We start from the raw sequence: 24631 nt of genomic DNA, 5'->3' as shown, positions 1-24631 counted from the left end.
TAAACGGATTATTATATAACGAGAAAAAATAACAACAAACATATGGAAAAAACGGGTAGAATATAAAGCAGATAAATCGTAAAAATAGCGCACTTGTTATAGCATGACCCGAAAATAAATACGGAATAAAAATGTATAAACTCACGGCGCAGTTCACATGAGGCAACAAATTTACTAAGAGAATTTTTATGTTTCGCAAAATGAAATGTCATTCCGAATACGTGATCTCGCACACATACCCACGGCCATAAGCCTGGGAATCCAAGCGACTATACGAGTGTATATATGTCGACGACTGTCAGTCTGGCTGCCCCAAAAAAAAAAAAAACCTAGACAAAACTTAGTTGCGATGGCAGTGCATAGGAATGAAACAAAATTTATTTTAAGCTACTAAAGAGCATGGTTGAGTTCAAGTGACGAGTACATAGGACGTGTACTTATCTACTGCATCAACGGACGGATGGACACCCTCCTTCAAATGGAAAACGGACAGGGAACACGGAGCTCCGAACTCGGAACTCGGAGTCGGCAAGCTCTTTTTTCCCTGCGCTCCATGCGAACGCAACGCAATAGACGTAAACAAATTGCTGGCACTTAAACATTTTTGAAAACAGCGCTTGATGAAGTTTTCTCGTTTTCGGTTGATGTTGGCTCGCTCGTTGTCCTCGGCATCAGCATTCAGTATGCCACATCAGGCCAAGCCAAGCTAAAATCCTGTCTAGTTGCACACAAAAAAATGATGATAGTTTATGATGACCGATTCCACAGAGTTCAAAATGTTACAAATCATGCATTTAAAATTTTTTTAGATTAATGTCTAATTTCTTTTTGGTGAGCTTACTATTTTCGTTTCAGAAAATCACAATGATTTCGAATTCCTTCATTTTTGAAAAATTAAAAGTAAAACGTTTTAAAAACAATAATGATGTTTAAAAAAAATAAATGAAGGACATTCAGAATCATTAACTTCTTTCAGTGCACTCATCTCTGTCATCATAGCTTGTTAGCCTCGACTGAAACTGTAGTTGAGATGATTAGCGGTACTGAGACTGCATCTGCATTTGGAGTGTGAAGGAGGACAGGAATGTGGAGATTCTCTGGCTGCCTCCATGACCTATGTGATGGAAGGCTGATGGGTTTGGGCTGATCCAGACCCACCGAGCTAATTAAATGCAGTAAAAAGCCTGCGGGAGGCTTAAAGTTTCATTCGGCAACGCATGTTAGCTGCCATTGAGATGGAGAAACAAGTTAGAAAACATAGGAGACTACCGTCAGGCAGACTGAATGAGTAATTCCAGAAATTACAGTCAGAATTTGATTTGAAAACAACTGAAACTGATTTGGCAACAAGGATAGAAAATCTGCAAGCTGAAAATGTACTGATTTTAGTTTAATATTTTATTGAAATTTCCCATACCAATGAAATGATATATAAGACAGAATTTGATTTGAAAACGGCTAAAACTAATTTAGAAAATTTCGACCGCTGTGTATTTCCGTGAATAAAAACAATTTTAAGCGTTCTTGAACCAAAAAACACACATAATAATAATAATTTTTTCCCAAAGTTAAGAACATTTTATTGATTATGAAAGGATTATCCATACGTTCCAATTGAAAGCGACGGTAGCTTAGGCTGTTCCACATCATTTGAGATCAACATGCATACACCCGGCATTAAGCTTATTGCATTTTTATGTAAATTCACACTTTGCGCCCCATGTACTTTCTGCTATAAAAATACTCGCCAGCAAATGGCAGCCACTTTGCTGACGCTTTTGTGGAGCAAATTTGTGCGCCACGTTCGCCATCCCCAAATGCAAATAAATAAATAAATATGTAGAAGAAACCCCGAAAGAATGTGCCCACTAAAATATTGCATTTTGCCGTTCGCCGGCGATGCTTTTGTACTTACAGGAAAATATCAGGCAACGGCACACTGCACTTCCCACCATTTCTGGCGCAATATTATCGCACGGATGTGCACGAGGCCACCTACAGATGCCGGGCGAGCAACGAGGCGGGCACCGTCCTGAGTCGCAATGTTCAGGTGCAGGCAGGTGAGTGTAACGTTCTATGGGATAGTAAAGCCAGCTATGGCATAGGTTCTAGTACGGACGAAGCGCCAAAGTAGCTGGCCGCCCATTGGCGTGTAGTTTGGAATGCGCAGCCACCACCAACATTACTTACTAAAGTCTCGTGATGAGAGGAGCAGTGCTGCCAGCTATGGATTACCAAAAAAAAAGTAGCCAAATCAAGCACAAAGATTAATGCAAGGCTAAAGCGCAAAGTGGAAGCTTACTGTTTTGTTACGAGCTTTTATTACAAAATACAAAACCAAACAGATAAATTTGGCAAGTAGCTAGTCTGTCCAAAATTTTTAATTGTTACCTTAATTTATTAGTTAACAAGTAACTTATTTAATTTGAATATCTTATTCTAGACATTTTCGATCTATGAAATTATTAACTAAAATAAATTATATATCGCACAATGTCTTAAAAATAAAACAGTTAATTTAAATGATGGGTTTTCCAAAACCATGCCGACATTTTGTAGGATTATTTGATTTAGAACTTAGTTGAACTTGCTTTTTTTATATTCATTAATTTCCAATAATTGATATAAATACAGTTTTAAATTTTAGTAGTTTTATTAAAAATATACATTTTTTTTTATAAAATGTTGTAAGGAATTTAAAACAATTGCTTAAAGTACAGAGTACTCCAAGGGCCACCGAAATTGAAGTTGTTGTGGGTGTTTATTTAATTTTGTAAGTCCCGACTTGACTGGACTGCAGCCAAGTTGACAACACTGCGAAAGCTAAGAGATAGTGGGCAACATTATGTTGACAACATTTTCAAACTGCTCACGTTCGTTGTGCTGGCATTTTTTACGATTCTGCTTTTTGGCAGCCCCTGGGATGTCACCTGTGCACCAATTTTGCCTCCCCGCCGTCTATTCCACTTCATGTAACATTAATATCTTGTGAATCTCCTGCCAAGTCTCGAGCGGTGATCGATGCGACAAACTTGGTCAGCTGAAAATTTCTAGGGGCACTGAAATTAACTTAATTATTTCATGCACTCGCCGTTTGCACTGCCTCTTAATGCCTGACCTCGAAAGCGGGGCACGTTGGCCGTACTTTGCGCAGCCTGGCCTTAAGCAAACACAATCCCCATCCCCTCGATCCCCCGGCGACCGCCAGAAAGTGCCAACGTTTCATGATAGTCGCTTAAAATCTCATTCAATATTTACACTTTGCATTTTCCATGTGTATCATCTGTGTCACTTCGTTTTGCACTCGTAGTGGCGGTCCTTCCTTCGAGTTTTTTGGCTGCTCTTCAACTTCCGCTTTGCATGTAATTTCAAGCAATTTCATTCATTTAAACGGCAGCCATTCTGCATTGTGCCCGTTTATTGGGCCCAGTTCCATCGGGGCTGCCAGCCACGGATTGTGCTGCCCGAAAGCGTTTTATGCGCTCATCTGTATGCGCAGTTTGCGCCGGCGAGCAGACAGCAGCGTTTGTTGACTTTTTATTCCCCAGTCCTCCACGAACAGCTGCGGTGACAGCAATAGCAGCGAAGTTTCGATTTTGGGATGGTATCACACATTTTACAAATCGATATCACCATGTATAAGCTCTTAATACCAGTACCTTACTTATAAAAAACTAATTGGCTTAAAGTTTTTAAAGAAGGGATTAAGGAACTTAATAGTAACTTTCTAATCATATACTTTCTGTTTTAACTAAATCTAAAATTTTAAAAAGAAAGTGCCTATGCTATTATCACGATTGCTACTGTAATCCCTGGCCGGTCTTTCTCTGATTTCTGTTGCTACTTCTGTAACCGCTTCGTTTTCCTTTTGCCCTCTCATTTTTAGTGGTGCGTCGTCAATTCCATGTGCACGTGGAGAACACTGAAGTCTATTTGGGAAATTCGGCGTTGATTAAGTGCGCCATACCGGAATATGTGCGTCCCTATGTGCGAGTGGCCAGTTGGCATCGGGGCGAGGAGATACTGCTGCCGGATCTGTCGGATGTCGGTGAGTGTTGCCACATTTTAACAGGCGAGGGAGTTTATCGGCAGCTGAAATTTATGTGCCAACGATTCCCTTTTTTTTGGGTTTGGGTTTCTCGCTGGTAATGGAACTGCAGTTTTTCTCTAGCGTTCAGGGGGTGGGCCAACGGGGCGGATGACATTTATTGGCGAATGTTGCGTATACGTAGCGTGCTTTGATTGTCCCATTGCAATTGTCAGTTGTGTGACCTGCGTTTATGATTTCCGAACAGCGGGTCGCTATGTGGTCCTGGCCGCCTCCGGGGATCTCTATGTGCGTTCCGTCCGCGCCGAAGACGGTCTGATGAAGTTCAGCTGCCTGGTGACAAATACTCTGGACGGCGAGCGGCAGCGCAGCGATGCGGTAATGCTGCAAGTTAAAGGTAAGATTAAGAAATTTCATTTTATAGGACTTTAAGCCTTTTTACCTTAACTTATTGTTTGTTGTTTCCTTTTTTATAAATAATATATCTGATTTAAATTTGTGCAACGCCGAACAAAATATAATCAAACCAAGTCAATTTATCGTTTATGCATTGTATTCTCTATCTCATCATTATTATTTATCCTAAAATTAAATGAAAAATAAAAATCTAATTATTTTCCATTTCCACAGAGCTCAGCAAAAATCTGGCGCCACGCACTACCCAAAAACCGGTGTTGGAGATTCACGTGGAGCGTGGCAACGATGTTCATCTGCCGTGCAACATTCAGGGCAATCCATTCCCCATATTCACGTGAGTTAACCGAGTTTCGGGCCTCACAGCCTCACTGTTTTGTTTTGTGTGGGATGGGAGTATCTGTATCTAAGTATCTACGCAGCTGGCAATAAAATAACAGCACAAGATTTGGGGTTAGAGATAGTAGACAGCCCTTAAGTGCATTTGAATGTTTGCCTGGGGATGCTGGCTTTATTGCATATTAAGGAATGATGTTTTAGTGCTAATTAGGTGACTCCACGGACGCAAAGAGGCCATGTGCTAATAGCCCATAAAGAAAACAAAACTAATAAAGGCACAGACTGAAGAGCCAATACACAGACACACATGGCATCCGAGTAACTTAATTATCTTGTTTACCTACTTACAAAGGATCGGCTTACAAAAGTCAACACTTCCCTGGCCAAACAATAAAAAGAAATTTCGGTCGAAGAAAGTTGGGCCAATAAAACATATCAAGTAACCCCCCTAAATTCAGCCCTTCACAGATAATTAGCAAAATAAAACAGTTAGCTGGGCTCCCAATACGGTAGCATAGTTTAACAGTCCGTTTCACTTAGCATAGCTTATTAAAATTTCATGCCGCTCTAAACACTCGAAGCACCCGTCACGAATAAATGAACGTGTATGCATGAAAGAAAACACACATTTGCGACAAGGACGCAGACAGCTTAAAAACAAACACAAGACAAACATGCAAAGAGCAAAGTTCTTGACGGAAAAACATAAACGCTGAGCCAGACGAGAAAAGTGCCAGAAATATTTCAGAAGAGGAGGAAATTTCCCAACTGATTACTATAAACTCTGGAGCAGAGCGATAATTTGGTTTTCAGCATAAGGTAAAGCGTGGCTAGGTTAACAAAATAAGTTTCTTGGTTTTATTGATTTTGTGTGTGATTCTGTAACTGATTGAGATTCTAGCTTGTGTTTGCTGAATTTGAAATCAATAAATAGTTTGTGCCTTATACAGTAAGTTAAGCCAAATAGCCCTTGTTAAAGTAGGTACGATTTTCTTCTTAGCAATCAAGCTTATTCGACACACTTTTGAGATTATTCATAAAAATTAATACAATAAATAAAATAGCTTCAGGGTATTACCTATTAATTATTCAATAATCACATTTATTTGCGAATTTCGATGAAAATTTTCATTCTGTCTGAAACAAGAAAGATAAAATATTAAATTTGCAGTATAAAATGTAGTGGGCTTTATTGATTTTGGTTTGCCAGCATGTGATACAGATACTGATTGCAGTTGACGTTCAGCGAGGAGCAAACCTAAATTAAAATCAATAAAGAGATTGTGCCCTTAACAGAAGGCTTTGCCATCCAGCTTTACATATATATATATGTTCTCTGATTTATAGCTGGTATCGCGTTTCCGACTCGGCAGCCCTCTATCCCATACCCTCGTCACAAAGAGTGATACTTTCGCGCACATTGCTGCTCATCAAAAATGCTGACGAACGCGATGCGGGCAAGTGGGTAAGTAACCGTCAAACTGTCAACCGCTGGAAATCTGTATATTTGGGTATATACAGTATACAGTCGAACTTTCCTGAGTCAAATTGTCACTAACTCGAAAAAGTTCTGAGGGGGTTGCATAATACAGTAATCCTTTTTGAATTTGTATTATTACTTTGCTTAAATGTAATTTATTTACATTTTCATTTGTTTCATGCTAAAAAGTTGTTTAAGCACTATTTTTTTTTAAAGAGAAAAATATGTAAAAAGGTTTATTTTTTATGTAAAATGTCAGATGTATAACCGAAGTAACATGAGTACTGTTCGACTGCAAAGGCAACCTCTTTAGGTGATTTCCTCTGGCGAAAAATAACCAAGTGGCACCAACTGCCCGCACTCTCGTTGCAGATTTGCCAGGCCTCGAATCAGTTTGGGGAGCAGCGCATAGAGATTCGACTCAGTGTCAATTCGTATGTGTCAGTGCATATATTGCCGCAAGTTCAAATTGTCAATTCGGGCGGAACGGCAAATTTCAATTGTACGACAACGGGTTCAGCGATCGATGCCATCGACTGGCTGCACAACGGCAAACCGCTGCAGGCGAATAATGCACTCACCACCGGCAGGGATAAGTAAGTATAGTCGGAGCCCAAAAATGTATCTGGTATTGGTATTGGACGGGCGAATGGGCACTGCGAACTCCCTTGGGGGATTGTGTGAAATAGGAACAACGGCAGACGGCAGAGACAGACAGGCATGCAACATTGTATGGCCGATTTCGATTTTTATCAGTTTCGCCAGTCGTCAGTTGCGAAAAGCCTTCCGATTCCTACCCAACCGAAAACATGAAAAAATTGAAAACAAACAAGAGCGGGAAAAAATCCATGGATTACACTCCGCTGTTGTTAGGGCATTTCGGCTGGAGAAAAGGTTTTATTGTTACTGTTATTACTATTACTATTGATGAACGTGGCTGGCAACGAGCGCGGAATGTTTATATTTTTTTGCGCCCCCGCCCTCTAACCGACATTCATATTTCGGATTTCAGTTCAGTTCATTTCAGTTTAAAAGCTTTGCCCGGTTTGGTCAGAAAACCGAACAAAAATCGGTATAAGGTCAGTGCTCAAAAGACTTTGATTGTTGGCATTGATAATGCAGCTGCATAAATATTTTTGTACGGTTTTGTGTCGATTGGTTCTGCAATTAGTTTATAGCATACCTTGCAGCTGCTGAGGCAATGGCAGATATTATTATTTTTAATTAAGCCGCCCACTGTTTCGCCCCGCCTAATGTATGCAAATCCCGGACTCGCATTGCTTACCTAGGCCTCTGGGAAATCCTTTGTTTTGTGCATATTTTCACCCAAATGGGCAGGACACATCTTGATAATTTAATGCAAATTACATGAAATCAGCATAATACGTTGGTCGCCACCCGGCCAAAGCAAAACCGAAGGCAAACTAAATTCACACGCAAAATTTATACAGCAGCATCTGGCAAACAATCCGGCCTGCAAAAACAAACATCGCATGCTCTCTACGTCTATACATATATATTCTATGTATACCTATTGCTCCGTCTACATATGTAAATATATGGGCATGGCCAGCTGTTGACCAAGGAAAATCGCCCAAAGGATAAGAATGCGAAATGTGAATGGGTAATGGGTAATGGGAGACCAAGCGAATCAGCATTACAAATCAAGCTGAAATTTTTATGCTTATGCTAATAAAATAAATAACAAATTTCGCATGAACGAGCAAAAGGCTACGACAAACACAAAAGCACACAAATATCCTTTGCACTCAACAAAAAATGATTACACTAGTCAAAGAAGATTTAGATATTTTACCTAGGGCAAAACAATTTTTTTTCGTTAAATTAAGTTGGCGAGAAGAATAAATTTATTTAATATATTTAATAGTGTAATCGATTTTTTATTATGGAGAACAAGTTAAGCGCTTTTTAAATGCAAAAATTAGAACAACAGGACTTTTTTCACATTTTTTGTATATTCCTTACAATTCGTTAAATTCACTTGAGGGATAAGTAGTAACAATATTTAAAACTAAAAAATATTAGCCGAGAGTGCAGAGGGCTAGTTTCTCTCAGTGCACACATGTGTCTGCTTTGGAGTGAGTTTATGGCAAATTGTGGGACCCGCTTCCCCATTTGTGCAACGTTGTCAGTTTTCAGCAGTTGAAGTTTACTTGCCAGGCTCGGCATTTTTAACACTTTTTCTTGTTTGCCCTTTCTTAACCCCTACCTTAACCCCTGTTTTCCCCGGGCAGCATACGGTTCCTGTCGAAGAGCTCGCTGCTGGTGCACAATGTTGGACGACGCGACCGCGGCGTCTATCAGTGTCTCGTGGAAAATCAACGCGCCAGTGCCCAAGCGATGGCTGAGTTGAAGTTGGGCGGTAAGTTGACATCGATGTGCATAGTTTATGAGGCGGAGTTTTGGCATTTATCAAGGGCTCTGCGTTCCCCATTTTTTCGTTATTGTGCAGACACTGTGCCGGAATTGATTTACACCTTCATTGAGCAGAATGTGCGTCCTGGGCCATTAATATCGCTTAAGTGTTCTGCCAGCGGCTCACCGCCACCGCAAGTGAGTAGAACCCATTCTCAAATGCTTTATTGGCCTTATTAAAATAGCTCAAAAACACATACTGGTAAAACCATTGGCCTTTTTACGTTTTAATATTTTATTTTACTTTATTGAAGTCTTTTTCATTTAATAAATTTATTTAAAGTTTATAGCTAGAAAACCAAAGTTTCATTTACTTTTACAAAAATTAATGAATATTTTAATTTGCAAAAACTATCAAAACTATTTTGGAGTATTGACTGTTAACTCTTTGTTAACCTCGAAATTAAAAAAAGAAACACTCCATTTGATTTTCTCTGAGTGCAAGCACACACACTTACTGAGACCCCTATTAGGCCCTGAAATTATTGCCTTCTTCTAGGAGGCAGCTCCTCGTGGTGTTATTGATTTTTGTGGTGTCCTTCTCATTGCAGTTCGCCTGGCTGCTGGACTCGCAGCCCATCATGGACGTATCGCTGCATCATCGGTTTGCGATCGGGCAATTTGTCGATATGTCCGGCGATGTGATAAGCCATTTAAATATCTCGCACGTGCGACCCGACGACGGGGGTCTCTACAAGTGCGTGGCCAGCAACTCGATGGGCAGCGTTCTGCACTCGGCAAGGTTGAATGTTTACGGTAAGTTGATAAATTGGCTCGGAAAATCAATTACCCACACCCGGGCGCCTTAATTGTGTCCCACAAATGGGTTTCTGCGTCCGTTTTGTTATCGCGCCGCCGAAAGCCGTCTTTTGTGTGCAGGCCAAACAATGCAAATCACAAAAGACGCTGTCTGTGGCCCGCAAATCTCGCTACCAGAGAAGCTTCAAAATCGGCAATCGAAACGGCAGCTGATTGGAAATAACGTCAAGGCAACAAAACAAAAACATTGAGGTGAAAGGAGTGCAGGATGTGGGGAAAATAACTCCGCTATTCAGCGGAAAAATGCTTGGCTTCGCGTCAAAGAAAATCTCTTGAGGCATCGGAAAAAGCAACCAGAAAGCCGATGACGATGTTGCTTTTTTCCAATCATACCACACGATATGCAGCCCAAAGGAACACTGACGAAAATAGGTTTTTATATCAGTATATTATTGTATTGTTACTGCACTGGAAAATTTTGAAAAATATTCATAGAAATCACTATGGACGGCAGTACATGTAGTGAAGAAGAGCAAGAAGAGCGTATGCATAGCCGCAAAATTGAAAATCTGCTATAATGGTCCGATCGTAACCAGTAATAAACCAATCGAAAGTTATTGCTAAAAGAATAGGGATTAGAAAAATTAATTGGTTCAGAAGAAGGGGCGGTAAAAGTGACATACTAAAATTAAATAATCATTTGACTAAATAAATACACTTTTAAAATGTTCCCATTCGGCACTCTGAGATAATAATTGTCTGTGTAGGCAAAATACCTGGATGAAACGGCCCGAGTTAAGTTAAAGTAAATTTTAAAAATTAATGTTGGGTTGCGATTTTTTCTGAGTGAACTGAAGACGTTGCTAAAAAGATTGAGCGTGTGAATTGTCTGGTAAATGTTTGAGTATCTGGCAGGATAATCACTGTCACATCGGTGTATAAACTGTGCAAATATAAAAATGTCAACCAACGAGATTGCCCCCACTTTTCGTCCTTCGTCTCAAATATCCTCTTGACTGCTGAGCTTTTGAGTATTGTGAGCAGTTCCGAAAGCGTAATCTTAATGTGTTAATAATGCATAAGCGAATGGTTGTGTGACAGATATAAATCATACGCCCTGTATGCCGAATGATTGATGATGCAGCAAAGGCAGCTTGAGTCCTTGTGTGCGTATACTTGATATTTAAGTGGGCGTGCGTATTGATGATAAATGATGATGTTTAAAATGCTGGCCTGCAGCCAGAATCAAATTGAAAATCAAATTAGGTACGGCCAGTCGTTGAAGATGTAGGGAAAATGTGTTTGAGTGAATGAAATCATCGAAGGGTATGGGGTAAATATCCAATTTAACTCTTCAATAGTCCTTTTGGCGCTGGTGGTTTTACTCATCCTTCTTGGTGCATTTAGTCGGGATAATAATGACAAACCGATTTCGATTATGAACAGATCTAGCGAATACACCCATGCCACGCCCACAGCCCACAGCCCGCCACGCCCGACTCACACGCACACAGACAATCTACGGCCTATTGAGGACTGGCGAAGCCGCAGGCTTTGGTTCGCCTGTTTAATTATGAATATTGCAATTTATGCAACGCATTCACCCATGCAACGAGTTGCATTAGCAGCACTAAAAATGCACAGACACACACTCACAACAGTCTTGCGGCCGTATCTGCACTATATGCATTAACGTCGCATGTGTGCCAAACGAATATAATTGGAATTATTCAGCATTCGTACCGTTTTCCCGCCTAATTGCATTTTGTAACTAATTTAATAAATTTCACAATGCCCCTAAATAAGCACACACATGCAAAAACATTTGTGCAAATAATATGTGGGGTCCTTAATCATTAACAAGTTGACTTCATATCTCTTTCTTCATTAGTAAAATATAGAGCAACTTAAAGTCCACTTAATTAGAGATAACTAATTCATGGGATTTATTTGCATATGTCTTGATTGTTGCTATAAATATGGAGGCCAATTATTTTTTTTTCCTCTGCATTCTTTTTTTTTAGGACCTCCGTATGTGAGAGCTATTGGACCGATTAAAGCCGTTGCCGGCGAGAATATAATTGTGCATTGTCCGTTCGCCGGTTATCCCATCGAGCAAATTAGATGGGAGAAGGCGCACCAGGAATTGACAACGAGTAAGACAAATTACAGGAGGAAAAATCCAAAGTCCTGAGGGTCTAACACATTATTGTCCAACCACAAATCCAGGCAACCACTACGAACTGGCTTCGGTGGCCGATGGGGGTCATTTGGTCATCAAGAATGTGGAGCCGGGTCGGGATCAAGGAATATACACGTGCATCGTGAGGAGTCGAGCGGGCGAAGAGGCTCGCAGGGACATGCAGCTGAATGTGAACAGTAAGTAGAGGGGACGGACTTTGTCTTTGTCCCTTTTATTTTGCTTCTTTCGACCGACACTAACGTCTGCCCGCTCCGCCGTCTAATCGCTCATCAAGGTCCGCCCGTCATCGAGCCCTTCAAGTTCCCCAAGAACCTGCAGGAGGGCGGACGGGCCCAAATCACCTGTGCGGTCTCCTCCGGCGACATGCCCATCTACTTCAGCTGGAAGAAGGACGACAGCTCCATCCCGAGCAGTTTGCAGGTAAGACCGTCACTCCAAAGTGCAACGAAAAAGTTTTCTGTATTTTTTTGTCTTTGTCATTCTTACGATACCTATTACTTAAGGCAAAAGGTGTATATTTGGGGCGCAAAGTTTTTAGAGTTTTGAAAAGGTTTTAGGAACGCCTGTTGGATTGCGTTTTGATTGGACTTTATGATTTTATTTTAATGGTATTTATTTATTCTCAGCAATTTTCTTAGTGATTTTCCTAGTAAGACCTCAAATTACCGGGTAACTAAAAGTCAGTCAACTAAATAACGACCGTCTTACTTGTGTTTCTTTCAATTTACAAGATTACCGAGAAGAAAGAGGAGTTCTACTCGCTGCTGGTCTTCAAGGATATCAGTGCGAGGCACAGTGGCAAGTACACCTGCTATGCCAGCAACGCCGCTGCCAAGGTGAACTACACGGCTGAGCTGCAGGTGCGAGGTGAGTGGGCAGGGATTCTGAACTCCAGATGGGATGGAATGCGATGCTATGCAATGGGATTGGATGCTGTGCGTGTGTGTGTGTGTGTGTGTGTGCGAATGTGTCTATTGAAGCGAATCGCTGCTGTTTCAAAATAAATCACACAGGATTTGTGCGCCGTTGGCTGCTGCGAGAAGTTTGCCCTTTTTTTTGGGACTAAAAAACAAAGATACACATGCACACAGGTCGAGAGTTGTTAATTTTGTTGCCGTTTTCGTTGTTCTCCATTCCATTGCCTTCGTTACGCATTCGCCCTGTGGCCCGGTCACGTTTCAGTGGCGCCCCGCTGGAGCTACGAGCCCATGGACACGGCCATTATGCTGGGCAACACAATATCGATAAATTGTGAGGCGGAAGGATATCCGATTCCAGCTATTACCTGGTTCAAAGGGCAGGGTAAGTTTGCCAATCCCAATACCAATCCCAGCCGGTTTGGAATTTCGATGCACAGTTCATTAAAGTACGGGTGGGTTCAAGGGGTTAAGCGAATGTTGTCCTCTACTCACCGGCCCCTTGGACTTATCAGTTAACATTTTGGGACATTGGAAATATTTTGGTTAATAATATCTTTTTATGAAATATTTATTACCTGTATATGTCGACTCCTATTTTGTTAATTTATATTTCTATGTGTAGGCAAAGGTTCAAAGGACTTCAAGCCTCTCAGTATGCGTAATCACTCTCTGCTTTTAAATCTGGCAACGGACAATGATGAGGGGTATTATATGTGTCAGGCCACCAATGAAATCGGGACTGGGCTTAAAAAGACAATTCGAATCAATGTGAATGGTAATGGAATTTGATTCAACTCATAGGATAAATGTAATGAAATCCGTCTACTTAGAACCCGCGCGATTCGAGCAGTCCGCCCGGAATATCAGCTCTCGACGTAACGATCCCGTGACCTTGGACTGTCATGCCAAGGGCGACGAACCCATCACCATTGGTTGGACTCAGAACAACGGGCGCATCGATCTAAATAACTTCCGGTTTAGCATAGCGGAGATGAAAACGGAGAAGGGTGTGGACTCGCAGCTCACTATTGGGCACTCGGATCGCCACGATTCAGGGGTTTACCGATGCATAGCCGAGAATCCCTATGGACGAGCGGAGCAGATCATTTTCCTGGCTGTTCAGGAGCGACCAGATACACCTTCCAATCTCGACCTCTTCGAAGTCGGTTCGCGTACAGTGAAGCTCAGCTGGCGGCGACCCTTCGACGGCAATTCACCGGTGCTCAGCTATCTGGTGCAATATCAGGCACTGAAATACCTCCAATCCCATGGGACATCGGGTGCTGGAGGAGGGGACTGGAACGGACCGAACGTCATCAACGTCAGCCTGCCATCGACGAGCATTAGTCGCAGGTATGTGTTGACATTTATGTTTGTTTTTATGGAGATTTGTACACAGAACAGAATTCTAGGCTCCATATTATCATTCGTTAGTCCTTTCCATCTGTAAAGCAAAACTGCTTAGTAAAATAATATAGTTTTATTTAATATACAGTAATTATTTTACCCTTTATTGCCGTTAAAGAGATTTAAAGATATTTAAAAAATCACTAACTAAAATAATAAATATGAACGTGCTGAAATAAATCACGCAGATGTTATTGAATTTAATTGCACACAAAAGAGAAAGTGAAATATATTGACATTTATATCGATGTTTTTCTCCGTTATCTGTTGGCCTTTTCGGGCAGCTATGACAGCGACCTGCGGGAGAGCGCCATTGTGGCGGGTCTGACCCCAGCGACCACCTTCCTGATTCGCATGCAGGCCATCAACGAGATAGAGCGGAGCGCTTACACCGAGGCCATTGTGCTCAAGACCCAGGAGGAGGCGCCCACCGAGGCACCGTCGAATGTGCAGGTGCAAACGGGCGGCGAAAGCGAACTGATTGTCACCTGGCAGGTGAGTGTCGTTCCAACTTATACACTAAGGAGAAAAAATATATTTAGAAGTAGGGTAATAGAAATTAGATATTTATTTTTATTACGTTTAAACAGAACCAAGATTATAAGCTTTACGACTTTCGCACTCTATATCTTTGGATGACCAACATTAAATAGACTGCTGGTTATCCTCCCAAGTATCCCACATTTATACAAATTCCAAAACAGTATATATATTATATTATTATACAGATACATTTTAAATGTTTTGTTCATTCCTATTTATTTCAAGGTTTTATCCAACTTAACACATGTTTCTTTCCAAATATTAAGATACAATATAAACTGTGAGCGCGAATTTGTGTTAACTAGAAATCTAAATCAAGACATTAATATCTTATGACCTATTTTCTTATGTGTAACTATTAATTGCAGATACCGCCACGCGAGTCGTGGAACGGGGAGCTCATCGGCTATACTGTAAACTGCAGCGAGGAGAAGCAGAACATAAACTTCATCAGCGTGGTGAACAGCTCGCTTAAGTCCACAATTGTGAGCGGCTGGGCGACGACCAAGGCGACTTTGAGGGGCCTTCGGAAATACACCCGCTATGCGGTCACAATCCGGGCGATGAACAGCTTTGGTTCCGGACCTTGGAGTGCGGCCATCTTCGGAACGACGGCCGAGGGAGGTTGGTAGCGCAGCTAATAAGTGCAATTCGCAGACAGGATATCTCGCAATACGCGCCATGTGTATCTCAATCTTTTCGCAGTTCCCGAGGCAGCGCCACAGAACGTCAACTGCACCGCCTTGTCGTCGCAGAGTCTGAAGATTTCGTGGATGGAGCCACCGCTTCAGTTCCACGGCGGCATCATACAGGGCTATAAAATTTTATATCGCCCGATTGTGCATCAAAGTGAGTATAGTATAGTATAGGTTGCACGCACAGATGGGGCCAAGACCATAGCATTATGCTGACTTAAATACTGACTTTTATAAAACAGTCTTCTTAAACTACATTTATTAGTTTTCAAAAAGCAATTTACTAAAAAGATATTTTTAAATAGTTGTAACAAATACTATTTCGAGTTGTGAGTGTTAATATTTTAGCCACCATTGTATACCGCGCCTTGCTCCAACTACGTCAGTTTGCAGTTGGCACTTTATGACGCTGATTTTGTTGATATTGCCAGACCCTGAGAGCGCTGTGCAAACAGCTATAGATATGATACGATATCCAGGCAGCAGGATGTGCCAGGATGAAGTTGTCGGGGGTGAAGGGGCTGAGTGAGTTGCTCAACTTTATTGGTTTTGGCGTAGGGTTCAATGGGTTGGAGCTGTGGGCTATTGATGAGACTTCAAGTTGTTGATTTTGGCACTGGTTTTTCAAATCTCATCAAATCAATAATACCAACTGACTCTGCATCGAAGCGGTGTGTTCGTATAAATTAGGAAAGTTGAAAAGACATTTATATTTCATTATAAGGCTTAAAGGCTTAAGCTAAAATTGGAATTTTGTTAGGTAAAAGTCCAGGCTCTCATTTTAGTGATAATAGGGTTTATAAAGAAAAAGTACAACAGATTTCCACAATGCTTTAGGCCACTAAAATGTATATTAAAGATTTTCAACTTAAATTACATTTTTTTACATAACGGCTAAGAAGTGCTTCCTAATGTGGGTTTGCCTCTCAAATTGAACTATTTTTCCAGTTGATTTCCCCGCAAAACTGGAGATTAAGCGCACCTCGAACCTGGAGACGTATCTGCACACTTTACACAAGGCCACCAACTACTCCATCCGGGTGCTGGCGTACACGGCAACTGGAGATGGCCTGGCCAGTCATCCGCTTTTCTGCCAGACGGACGACGACGTGCCCGATGCACCGGCGTCCATTAAGGCAGCGGCCCTGACGGCAGATTCGATTTTGATTTCCTGGCTCAAACCGAAAAATCGCAACGGGATCATTTCGCACTACACGGTTTACATGAGGGAAGCGGGCCGCAAGGGCCAGGCCAAAAGTGAGTATCAAGGAAATGGCGCCCAACGAAGGGCATTAAAATGTATACGGTCATTTAATTTTTTCTCCGCTTCAGCTCACATGGTGCGTGTCGACGAGAACGGGTATCCGGTGATATTCGAGGCACGCAGCCTGGCCGAGAATCAAATGTACGAGTTCTGGGTCTCGGCGTCCACGTCCGTGGGTGAAGGTGAGCCCACATCTGTGATCGCCCAGGCCACCAATACGCGAGGTAAGCGGCAGTCAGATAAATACAATATTTACACTGTATTTGTACGTACGCACTCGAACAATAGTCTTTTGGTAATAATTAAGTATTGAAGAAAAATTTAAAAAAAAATTAGTTCGAACTTCAACAAATTACAAAAATTTATTCCAGTGTATGTATACAAATAAGTTGGTAAACTGTCGCTTTAATTAAAAATTTGACATTTATTCAGCGTGCTGGCGAAAGCCGCACAAGCCGCAACATTTTAATTTCGCTCACCCAACTAAATGTCCTGCCTTTTTGTTGTCCACTTTGTGTTTTTTGCTCGCCATTTTCCCTGCGCCAGCTCCTGCCCGAATCGCATCCTTTGGTCAGGTTGTGCGCAAGGCTGTGAGCACTGGTTTGGTGCTGGAGTGCCTGGCTGTGGGAAATCCCACGCCCCGCGCCCGCTGGCTGACCCGCGATCGCCCCGTTACCTTCAGTCCCTTCTACGAGGTGACCAACGAGGGAAACCTGAAGATTCACCGTAAGTGAAGAACTAAATTGTCATAAAAAATATATATAAATATTTAATTGTAATTATTATCCATCCAAAATCAGAAAAGATTATTTTGTGATCATATCAAACTTTTAAGGGCTGTCATTGTAATTTTCTTTTTAAGCGAGATAAAAAGATTTTATGGGAAAAAGATAAAATTGATTGGTTGATTTTTTCGTACATTAACATTGGCAAACGATTTTTCCATTTCCTCGTCACCCTTTTTTGCGCAGGAGTCGAAGGCAGTCTGTCCGGAAATTATACGTGCACGGCGAACAATCTGTTCGGCAGTGACGAGATCCAGTACCAGGTGATTGCCATGAAGCCACCGGCCGCACCGCAAATCATCGTGCAGTACGCTTCCGCCGACAGCATTCGCGTGAGCTGGGATGCCCCCGATGATGGTGGTGCTCCGCTGCAGGGGTATTCCATATCGTACCACACGGCCGACGAGAGTTGGTCCCACACCGAGCTGCTGCCCGAAAATAATGCCTTCACGATCTCGGGATTGAAGTGCGGAAATCAGTATATTATAAAAATGTCTGCGCACAATATGGTCGGCTCCGGGGTGGCCAGTGAGGAAATTAATGTCTGGACCAAGGGCAAAGGTAAGTCGGACCTGTGTTGCAATCCCCAGCAGTCCTGTGCTGAATTCAAATGTTGCCTGTTGACCACAAATGTCACTCAGTGAAGTGGTTTGCTGAAGTCTTACAGTCACAGTCAAAATAATATTTCGAAACAGTTTATTACTGAAAGAAACCCAGGAACCCTAAGATATTTTAATTTTTTTATTAAAATCTAAAATTTAAACAAAATTTTTGTGTTGTGATTGAGTTTGTATTTAAAGACCTAAATGTTTTTAGTAGGAGAACTCCTATTACTTTGACCGTGACTGTACGTTTCCCACGGCATTTCCCCCGTTCATTTCGTTTACATTTTCGATTACCATTCGCAGCCTCTCAGGCCCCAAATGGCAACGAACTAATTGCCACAAATGCGACGTGCGTGAATTTGAAGCTGTCATCGTGGCACAACGGCGGCTGCAGCATTCATCATTTCTCCATCGAGCATCGACCACTGGGTGAGTGCATATAAGCAATGAATGCATGGGTGAGCAATTCGAGTTGGGGGCTTCATTTACACACAGATGATTTAAAAGGCACTAATTCCTCGAAAAAAATGATTTACAAGCCGATTAAATTGTGTTGTGTCTGCCATTCAAGCAAAGTTTTTTAGCAACTTTAAATCCAAAACATTGTAAAACAAATTTGTAATGGTTGTCTAGTGTTAAAAATACGTTCCCCTAAAAAAGAAACCTAAAATAAATATAATAAGTTTCATAATTTATTCATAGCCTTAATCTAAAAACATTATTTAATTCAGTTTCATCGGCTATCAAGCGTGGCTAACTCTATGAATTTGATAATTTGTTGATGTTAAATCGATTAAAATTATAAAACGCATTTATTTTTAGCATACATTTGGCTTTTGTTATGCTAGAACACCGGTTTTGACCAATTAAACCTGCTAAAAGATTTTAATTAAAATGTATAATTCCTTAATTAAGAGTATCCAGCTGTCAGCAAGGCACGAAACTTTGTGTTACCCAGTTGCTGACGCTTAATTTGCGTTAAATTAAATACAGTTAATATAATTATTTTTGTTTTCAATTAACTTGCCAATCTACAGCCATTTGTGTTTATAAATATTTATTAAATTTAATCCGTATTCCATGGCGCGTTCAACGTTGCGTATAATAATAATTTCCTTTTTTCCATCCTTCTGTTTTCCGGAATGTGTTTGTGTGTCCTGTGCGTGTGCTTTCCATTGGCTATTGCCCCCAGGCGACATACGGTGGACAGTTGTCACATCGGATATTTCGAACGCAGAGGAAAACCGTGAAAATTTAATATTCTGCGACTTTCTGCCGGCCAAGTGGTATCAGCTGCGAATCTCTGCCACCAATGATGCGGGAAAAACGACGGAGCATTATCATTTCAGCACGACGAACATCGATGGCATCACCATTCCACCGCCATCGGTTTTCCCCTCGGAAAACGATTTGATGAACAATCTGATAAACGCAACAAATCCGACCAGCGGTGATTGGTTCGCGACGCTAATTGTCGTCGTCATCATCACCGTTTCCATCATAACGATGTAAGTGCGTCCTGCATTTTGCGAAATGCGAATGGGGGTGAGTTGGTTTGTCTCTGGATTTTCCCGGGTAAACGGGGAATTGAATTGGGAATTGAGGCCCGTTCAGGACGAAGTCGTTTGCCGTAATGGCTTGCGAATGTTAATTAAGAATTTATTAACCCTCTTGCTGGCGAATGCAAATGTAACGAAGGTGAACTCGGCCAATGAGAATCCCCTTAATCCCCAAACGGATTGAATCATGGATTAAAAAAAAAAAAACTTTTGAGAATATCTTTTGACTTTTATTGGATTTAATGCTGCATCTGCGGCTTAAAATTTTTTAACTTCAAAATCATTTAATACAAACCTTAAGTGCTCTTCAAATTAAAAAAATTAATCCATCAATAAAGAAAAAAAAGAGTATTATTTTAGTTAGTTCAACAAGTTATTCTGCCGCAGCAAATTCCAAGTGATTAACAGCTGAGTCGTACGAGGAAAACTTTTCTTCGAATTGCAATTACTATCATAAAAGTCTTTTTTGCTTTCCTTTCCAGAGCCCTGACCATCAAGCACAGACGCACTTTGTGCGGTCCCATCGCCGAGGGCTACGAGTCCAGGACTTTGCCAGGCGACTACAAGGAGGACCATGAAAATCGGCGCAATCAGCAGGTGTACAGCGCCTCCCCTGTAAAGACAGTGGACAAGGGCAACGAGTCGGGTAAGTAATTTGAGTCTATAAACGCGTAGATGCGAAACGTGTGCATCCTTAAGGGTGGCATTTAAGGATAAGTATTCAAGCTAACAAGAATTCTTATAAAACAAAATTTTTCCATATACAAATTTTTTGTGTGTAAAAATATGGTTTGGAGTTTTTGTTTAAGAAGTTATAGCTAAAATACTATTCACTAATTCTACAAATAATTTCCCTCGTATTAATATTTTATTACTTTCCATTATTTTTAGAACCTTATTCAAGGTGTTGTGTTTTTTATTTTTTCTAATTTTTATGAGGTTTTAACTAAATTTTTTCGTTTGTGTGTCTAAATTAGAAATGTACGAGATTTCGCCTTATGCCACGTTCAGCGTGAATGGCGGACGGACAGGAGCTCCGGCCAAGACTCCCACACGTGCTGTAGCGGCCCAAACGCCTCTTGATTATACCATGCAGTTCAAAACATTCGGGCATCCGGAGGGTGAGAACCTGAACGCCACTGCATATCCCCTGCTGCCCAGTTCAGGATTCGGTCATGTGAAGAGCAAGTCCAGTTGGCATAAGCAGCGTTACTACAACACTGAGGGTGAGTTGCTGAAATTTAGAATATTTATATCGACAAACCAAGAAAGAAAAATAGTTCAAAATTTATAATTTTATAATTTAAATTTAAGTTTTAATTAATTTTAATTGCCGTAGTTTTTGACAATGAAGAAGGACAAGAAACATATGATATTTTTATTGTTTGGAATGTTTTTTTTTGGTATGTAATAACAATTTTAGAACTTTTAAGAACGTTGATTTTTTGCAACGGAAAGAAAAGAACACAACATTTTTGTTAGTACGTTTGTTGACTCGAAAATGTAACCCTAAGACTTAAGTTAATATGTAAAGTAATAAACGCATGACAAAAACATTTGTGTTCAGATGAGTCCACGCTAAGCAAGTCGATGACCATTGTAGCCGGCTCGCAGGCGGGACACTCGAAGAAATCCAATGGAGGCCGGAGTGCCAAGAGCAGCGGAGCCTGCAGCGGGGTGGCGGCCGGTTCGGAATCCGATACGAGCATCAGTCCCAGCACCGAGTTCTCCAACATGCCCACCTACCGAGTGCCCTGCAAGTCATCGCGCAGCAGCGATGGTCGAGCGGTCGTAGGTGCGTATACCTAATAATATTAACAGACAATGGAATACATATAAAGCAATCATGTCCTAAAAATTATATTATAAATATAGCTCTGCAGTCGAAATTTATCTTTAAAATGCAGGTAGGAACCAGGTAGTAGTTTCGATTAATACCAAACGGGCTGGATCGGAAGTCAATATCAAACAGCTTCGGAAAAATAAAATGGATGCCATTGAACAAAATCGACAAATTTAGCAGAAACTATACATGGCTTTAATGTTTTTTTTATAGTCGTTTTTTTGTGAAAGCTGCGAACGTATATATACTTTTGTTGTTGTTCTTAATTAATTAATAATTTGTATACTACTTCAATCTTTCAGATATGTTTCGACCCGATTCGAGCACCGAGTCCAATAATGACCAGGGCTCGCCGGGGCCCGAGCGTCGCCACAACACCCCTCGCCACGTCCTTGGAATGGGCATGGCCATGGGCTTGGGCGGCGGCGGTGGAGGAGGAGGAGGAGGAGGAGGAGGTGGATGTGGAAGTGGGGGAGGTGGAGGTGGAGGAGGTCCAGGCGAGAAGCGGAGCGCCGGACAGCGCAGCCGGAAGCACGGAAGCGCGGCACAACAGCCCAGCAACCAAACGTTGGAGCGGAGAAAGTGCCCTGGTAATAGCAACAGGTAGTTCAGGTACCTAAACCCTAACCAATCCAAATTAAATTAGCAAAAAAAGAAAAACAATCAAAGATAGTAAACAGCAAACAAAAGGTATGACACTTGATTAATATTGAATCTGATTGATTTTAAACAGTAACTTTTAGGATAAAAATGAAAAATAAAGCAATTAATTCTGTTTTTAAATAAAATTTCGTTAGTGTAACTTAGGTGAGTGTCATACTTTCTGAAGACTAGATAAGCTGGCAAAAAGCTGACTCAATCCTAGACTTATAAATGCAAATCTTTTGACAATTTCACCCACCCCCGAATCTTTAGTTTAGACAGTGAGGTCGATGCCGAGACGGCGGCCTCCCTGGCCGCCTCCATTGCCGCGATGGCGGGGGCGGGACTTGACCTGTCCGGCGGATTTCGACCGCCGGCGGGATTCCACGACGGCCGGGAGCCGGGCGACCAGAGCGATTGCGAGCGGGAGCAGCGGGCACTGGACCTGGAGGTGCAGCGCGTGATGGAGAGTACCGGGGATGCTCAGCTGGCCAAGATGGACCGCGAGGAGTTGACCTCACTGTTGGCAAGGTAAGGTATACGACGCCTCGAATTCATAATGCCGCCCAAAAGTGCTTGACCGTAGCTTGTGTTGCATGCCTGTAGCGTCTATCTTCCCCGAACTTGAACTTGATCTTGCACTTGAACCAAAGCCAATACTAACCAGAACTGCGAACCTCTAGGTATCACGAGAAGAAGGAACAGGAGCGGCAAGAGTACACGATACACGTATAATAGTGATCACTGTACGTGGCAGTGACACTCAAAGAAATACACACACGAACTCTGGCATTTAAATGCATTTAGCTTAGATCTTATGTGTTGTTCAATAAGTGTACACAATTACCACGTTTATGGGGCTGCCACTTGCCAAATATAGTTATGTAAATAATTAACTCACTGTTTTAAAGTTTAAATTAATGATCGATTACATTTGCAAGGGTTGCACAATAATTATTTTTTAAAGCCACTACACATTTGCCGGTTATATATTTTATAAGATTTATTGTAAATTTCGAGTTCTTTATAAGTAAAATTCTTTATGACAAATAAAAGCAAAATAGAAACTCATTCGAAATATTAATATCTTGCAAGTAAGAGCGCACATGAACGTGGTATATTAAAAAAAATTAGTTTCTAAGATAGCACCCAAAGTTCTCGCACACTCGATGGAGCAAATTAAAGACTATATCTAGAGACTATATCTATAGAGATCCAACTGACTATTGATTACTGATGCTCCCAACTGATGTTGCTAGCGATTTCTATTGATATTGAAAATGATAATCGTTAAAAAACGAGTTGAACTGTATTTACTAATACTATCAATATGTATACACGAATATATGTAATTCAATTTGTTGTGATAAATTAAACTTTTCTAAAGTACACGTTGATGCGAAAAACATGTCAGGCTAATGAACTGCATAACTCGATTGACACTTTCGGAGCACTAATAATGCTGTTTATTTCATCGATGTCATTTGGTTTTTTCGAGAGACATTTTCATTTATCTGTAAAATTGATATAAATCTGTTACTGCATTTATTGGAAAAGTAATAATTATGGAATTTAATTAAAAGTAGATAATCAACAATTAAATTGTATTACTACCATAGGTAAAATATATACATACACAAATAAACCTAAATTAATATATGTGAGGAGATGAAATGAAATGCGGCAGAAACCGAATGCCAAATACGGCAAATTAATTAAATAAAAGGAGTGTAAAAATAAACAAAATCAAATCGTGGTAATTTCATTAAAACCAAATTTGCCCAATTCCAACCGGCTGTTGGGCTAAAAGTTCCACTTATCTGGTCAGTATTCTATTTCCTCCCCTTCTTTCAAGGCCCCCCTGTCGATTTCCGTTTCCCCCGTTTCGAAGCTGTGTAAATATTTATGCAAGCAAATGAGAGCCAACCAAATCAATCAAATACAGAGCAGTCCAACCACAAGCCAGCGGTCGCCATTCATGCAAACTCCGCCATTCGATTCCATTCCGTCCAAAACTCGAATGGGAGATAGAGTTTATGTGGGAACTCACATCATCTAGGAAATCAGTGGAAGTTGGAGTTGGCGATGTTCGCCACAATGTGGCTTCAATTTCACTAGGTAAACTAAACCACATGATGCCTTTGACACACAGGCACACCACCAGAAAACACAGATGCAGTGAAAAAAAAACATTATATTATTTCAGGGTCAATCGCAAAGATTTTAATTTTTTAAAGCACACTGAAGAAACATTAAGATACCATAATTAAAGAAGGTTTTAAGACTGGTCCTATTTCAGGAATACAGTAAGTATATACATAAATATAAGATAATCTTAATTTTTATAATAATTGTTTTTTAGTTTTTATATGTGTCATCTACATAGCTTTTTCTTTTTCAAGGCATATAAAATACAGGTTTATTAAAATATATTAAAATGTATTTTTTAATAATATTTCTCAAGAGTTTTTTTTTTATTTTAATTAAATTGTTATCGAACTCGAACTTATTGAGAACTGACATTCAGCTTGAAATATAACTGACAATCGGTCTGAGTTTTGATGAAATTTGCTTTCCAATGTACAAAAAAAATTTATTCAGAGAAACATTAAACATGCATGGCATGTTGCTGCACTGTTTACCAGCTGTTTGTTGCCGACTTGAAACTTTGTCAATTTTCACAAATGTT

At 40.8% G+C, this 24631-nt stretch overlaps 1 protein-coding gene across 3 annotated transcripts in view; it reads left to right on the top strand.

Annotated features, from left to right (window-relative positions):
- The window catches only part of LOC108140681 (Down syndrome cell adhesion molecule-like protein Dscam2), a 33652-nt gene extending 9979 nt beyond the window's left edge, over nucleotides 1-23673 (top strand). The window contains exons 5-35 of one of the 3 annotated variants that reach the window (XM_017263628.2): nucleotides 1918-2060; nucleotides 3887-4048; nucleotides 4296-4445; nucleotides 4679-4799; nucleotides 6149-6266; nucleotides 6654-6877; nucleotides 8537-8664; nucleotides 8755-8855; nucleotides 9269-9473; nucleotides 11501-11632; nucleotides 11706-11855; nucleotides 11954-12099; nucleotides 12411-12546; nucleotides 12862-12981; nucleotides 13222-13374; nucleotides 13430-13952; nucleotides 14291-14501; nucleotides 14918-15173; nucleotides 15255-15398; nucleotides 16193-16501; nucleotides 16577-16732; nucleotides 17055-17234; nucleotides 17480-17854; nucleotides 18202-18327; nucleotides 19091-19406; nucleotides 19940-20103; nucleotides 20435-20683; nucleotides 21061-21252; nucleotides 21603-21903; nucleotides 22216-22473; nucleotides 22626-23673. In XM_017263628.2, coding sequence (XP_017119117.1) covers nucleotides 1918-2060; nucleotides 3887-4048; nucleotides 4296-4445; nucleotides 4679-4799; nucleotides 6149-6266; nucleotides 6654-6877; nucleotides 8537-8664; nucleotides 8755-8855; nucleotides 9269-9473; nucleotides 11501-11632; nucleotides 11706-11855; nucleotides 11954-12099; nucleotides 12411-12546; nucleotides 12862-12981; nucleotides 13222-13374; nucleotides 13430-13952; nucleotides 14291-14501; nucleotides 14918-15173; nucleotides 15255-15398; nucleotides 16193-16501; nucleotides 16577-16732; nucleotides 17055-17234; nucleotides 17480-17854; nucleotides 18202-18327; nucleotides 19091-19406; nucleotides 19940-20103; nucleotides 20435-20683; nucleotides 21061-21252; nucleotides 21603-21903; nucleotides 22216-22473; nucleotides 22626-22677 — 6001 coding nt within the window. In that variant the 3' untranslated portion in view covers nucleotides 22678-23673. Of the gene's footprint in view, nucleotides 1-1917; nucleotides 2061-3886; nucleotides 4049-4295; nucleotides 4446-4678; nucleotides 4800-6148; nucleotides 6267-6653; nucleotides 6878-8536; nucleotides 8665-8754; nucleotides 8856-9268; nucleotides 9474-11500; nucleotides 11633-11705; nucleotides 11856-11953; nucleotides 12100-12410; nucleotides 12547-12861; nucleotides 12982-13221; nucleotides 13375-13429; nucleotides 13953-14290; nucleotides 14502-14917; nucleotides 15174-15254; nucleotides 15399-16192; nucleotides 16502-16576; nucleotides 16733-17054; nucleotides 17235-17479; nucleotides 17855-18201; nucleotides 18328-19090; nucleotides 19407-19939; nucleotides 20104-20434; nucleotides 20684-21024; nucleotides 21253-21602; nucleotides 21904-22215; nucleotides 22474-22548 lie in introns of all 3 variants that reach the window. The other 2 variants (XM_017263627.2, XM_017263629.2) reach the window with 2 other exon arrangements.
- Nucleotides 23674-24631: the final 958 nt, after the last annotated feature.

This window comes from Drosophila elegans, unplaced genomic scaffold (genome assembly GCF_018152505.1).
Source record: "Drosophila elegans isolate 14027-0461.03 unplaced genomic scaffold, ASM1815250v1 contig_476, whole genome shotgun sequence".
NCBI lineage: Eukaryota > Metazoa > Arthropoda > Insecta > Diptera > Drosophilidae > Drosophila > Drosophila elegans.
The sequence above is the reverse complement of the archived record's forward strand: the minus strand, read 5'-3'. Positions and strand labels throughout refer to the sequence as shown.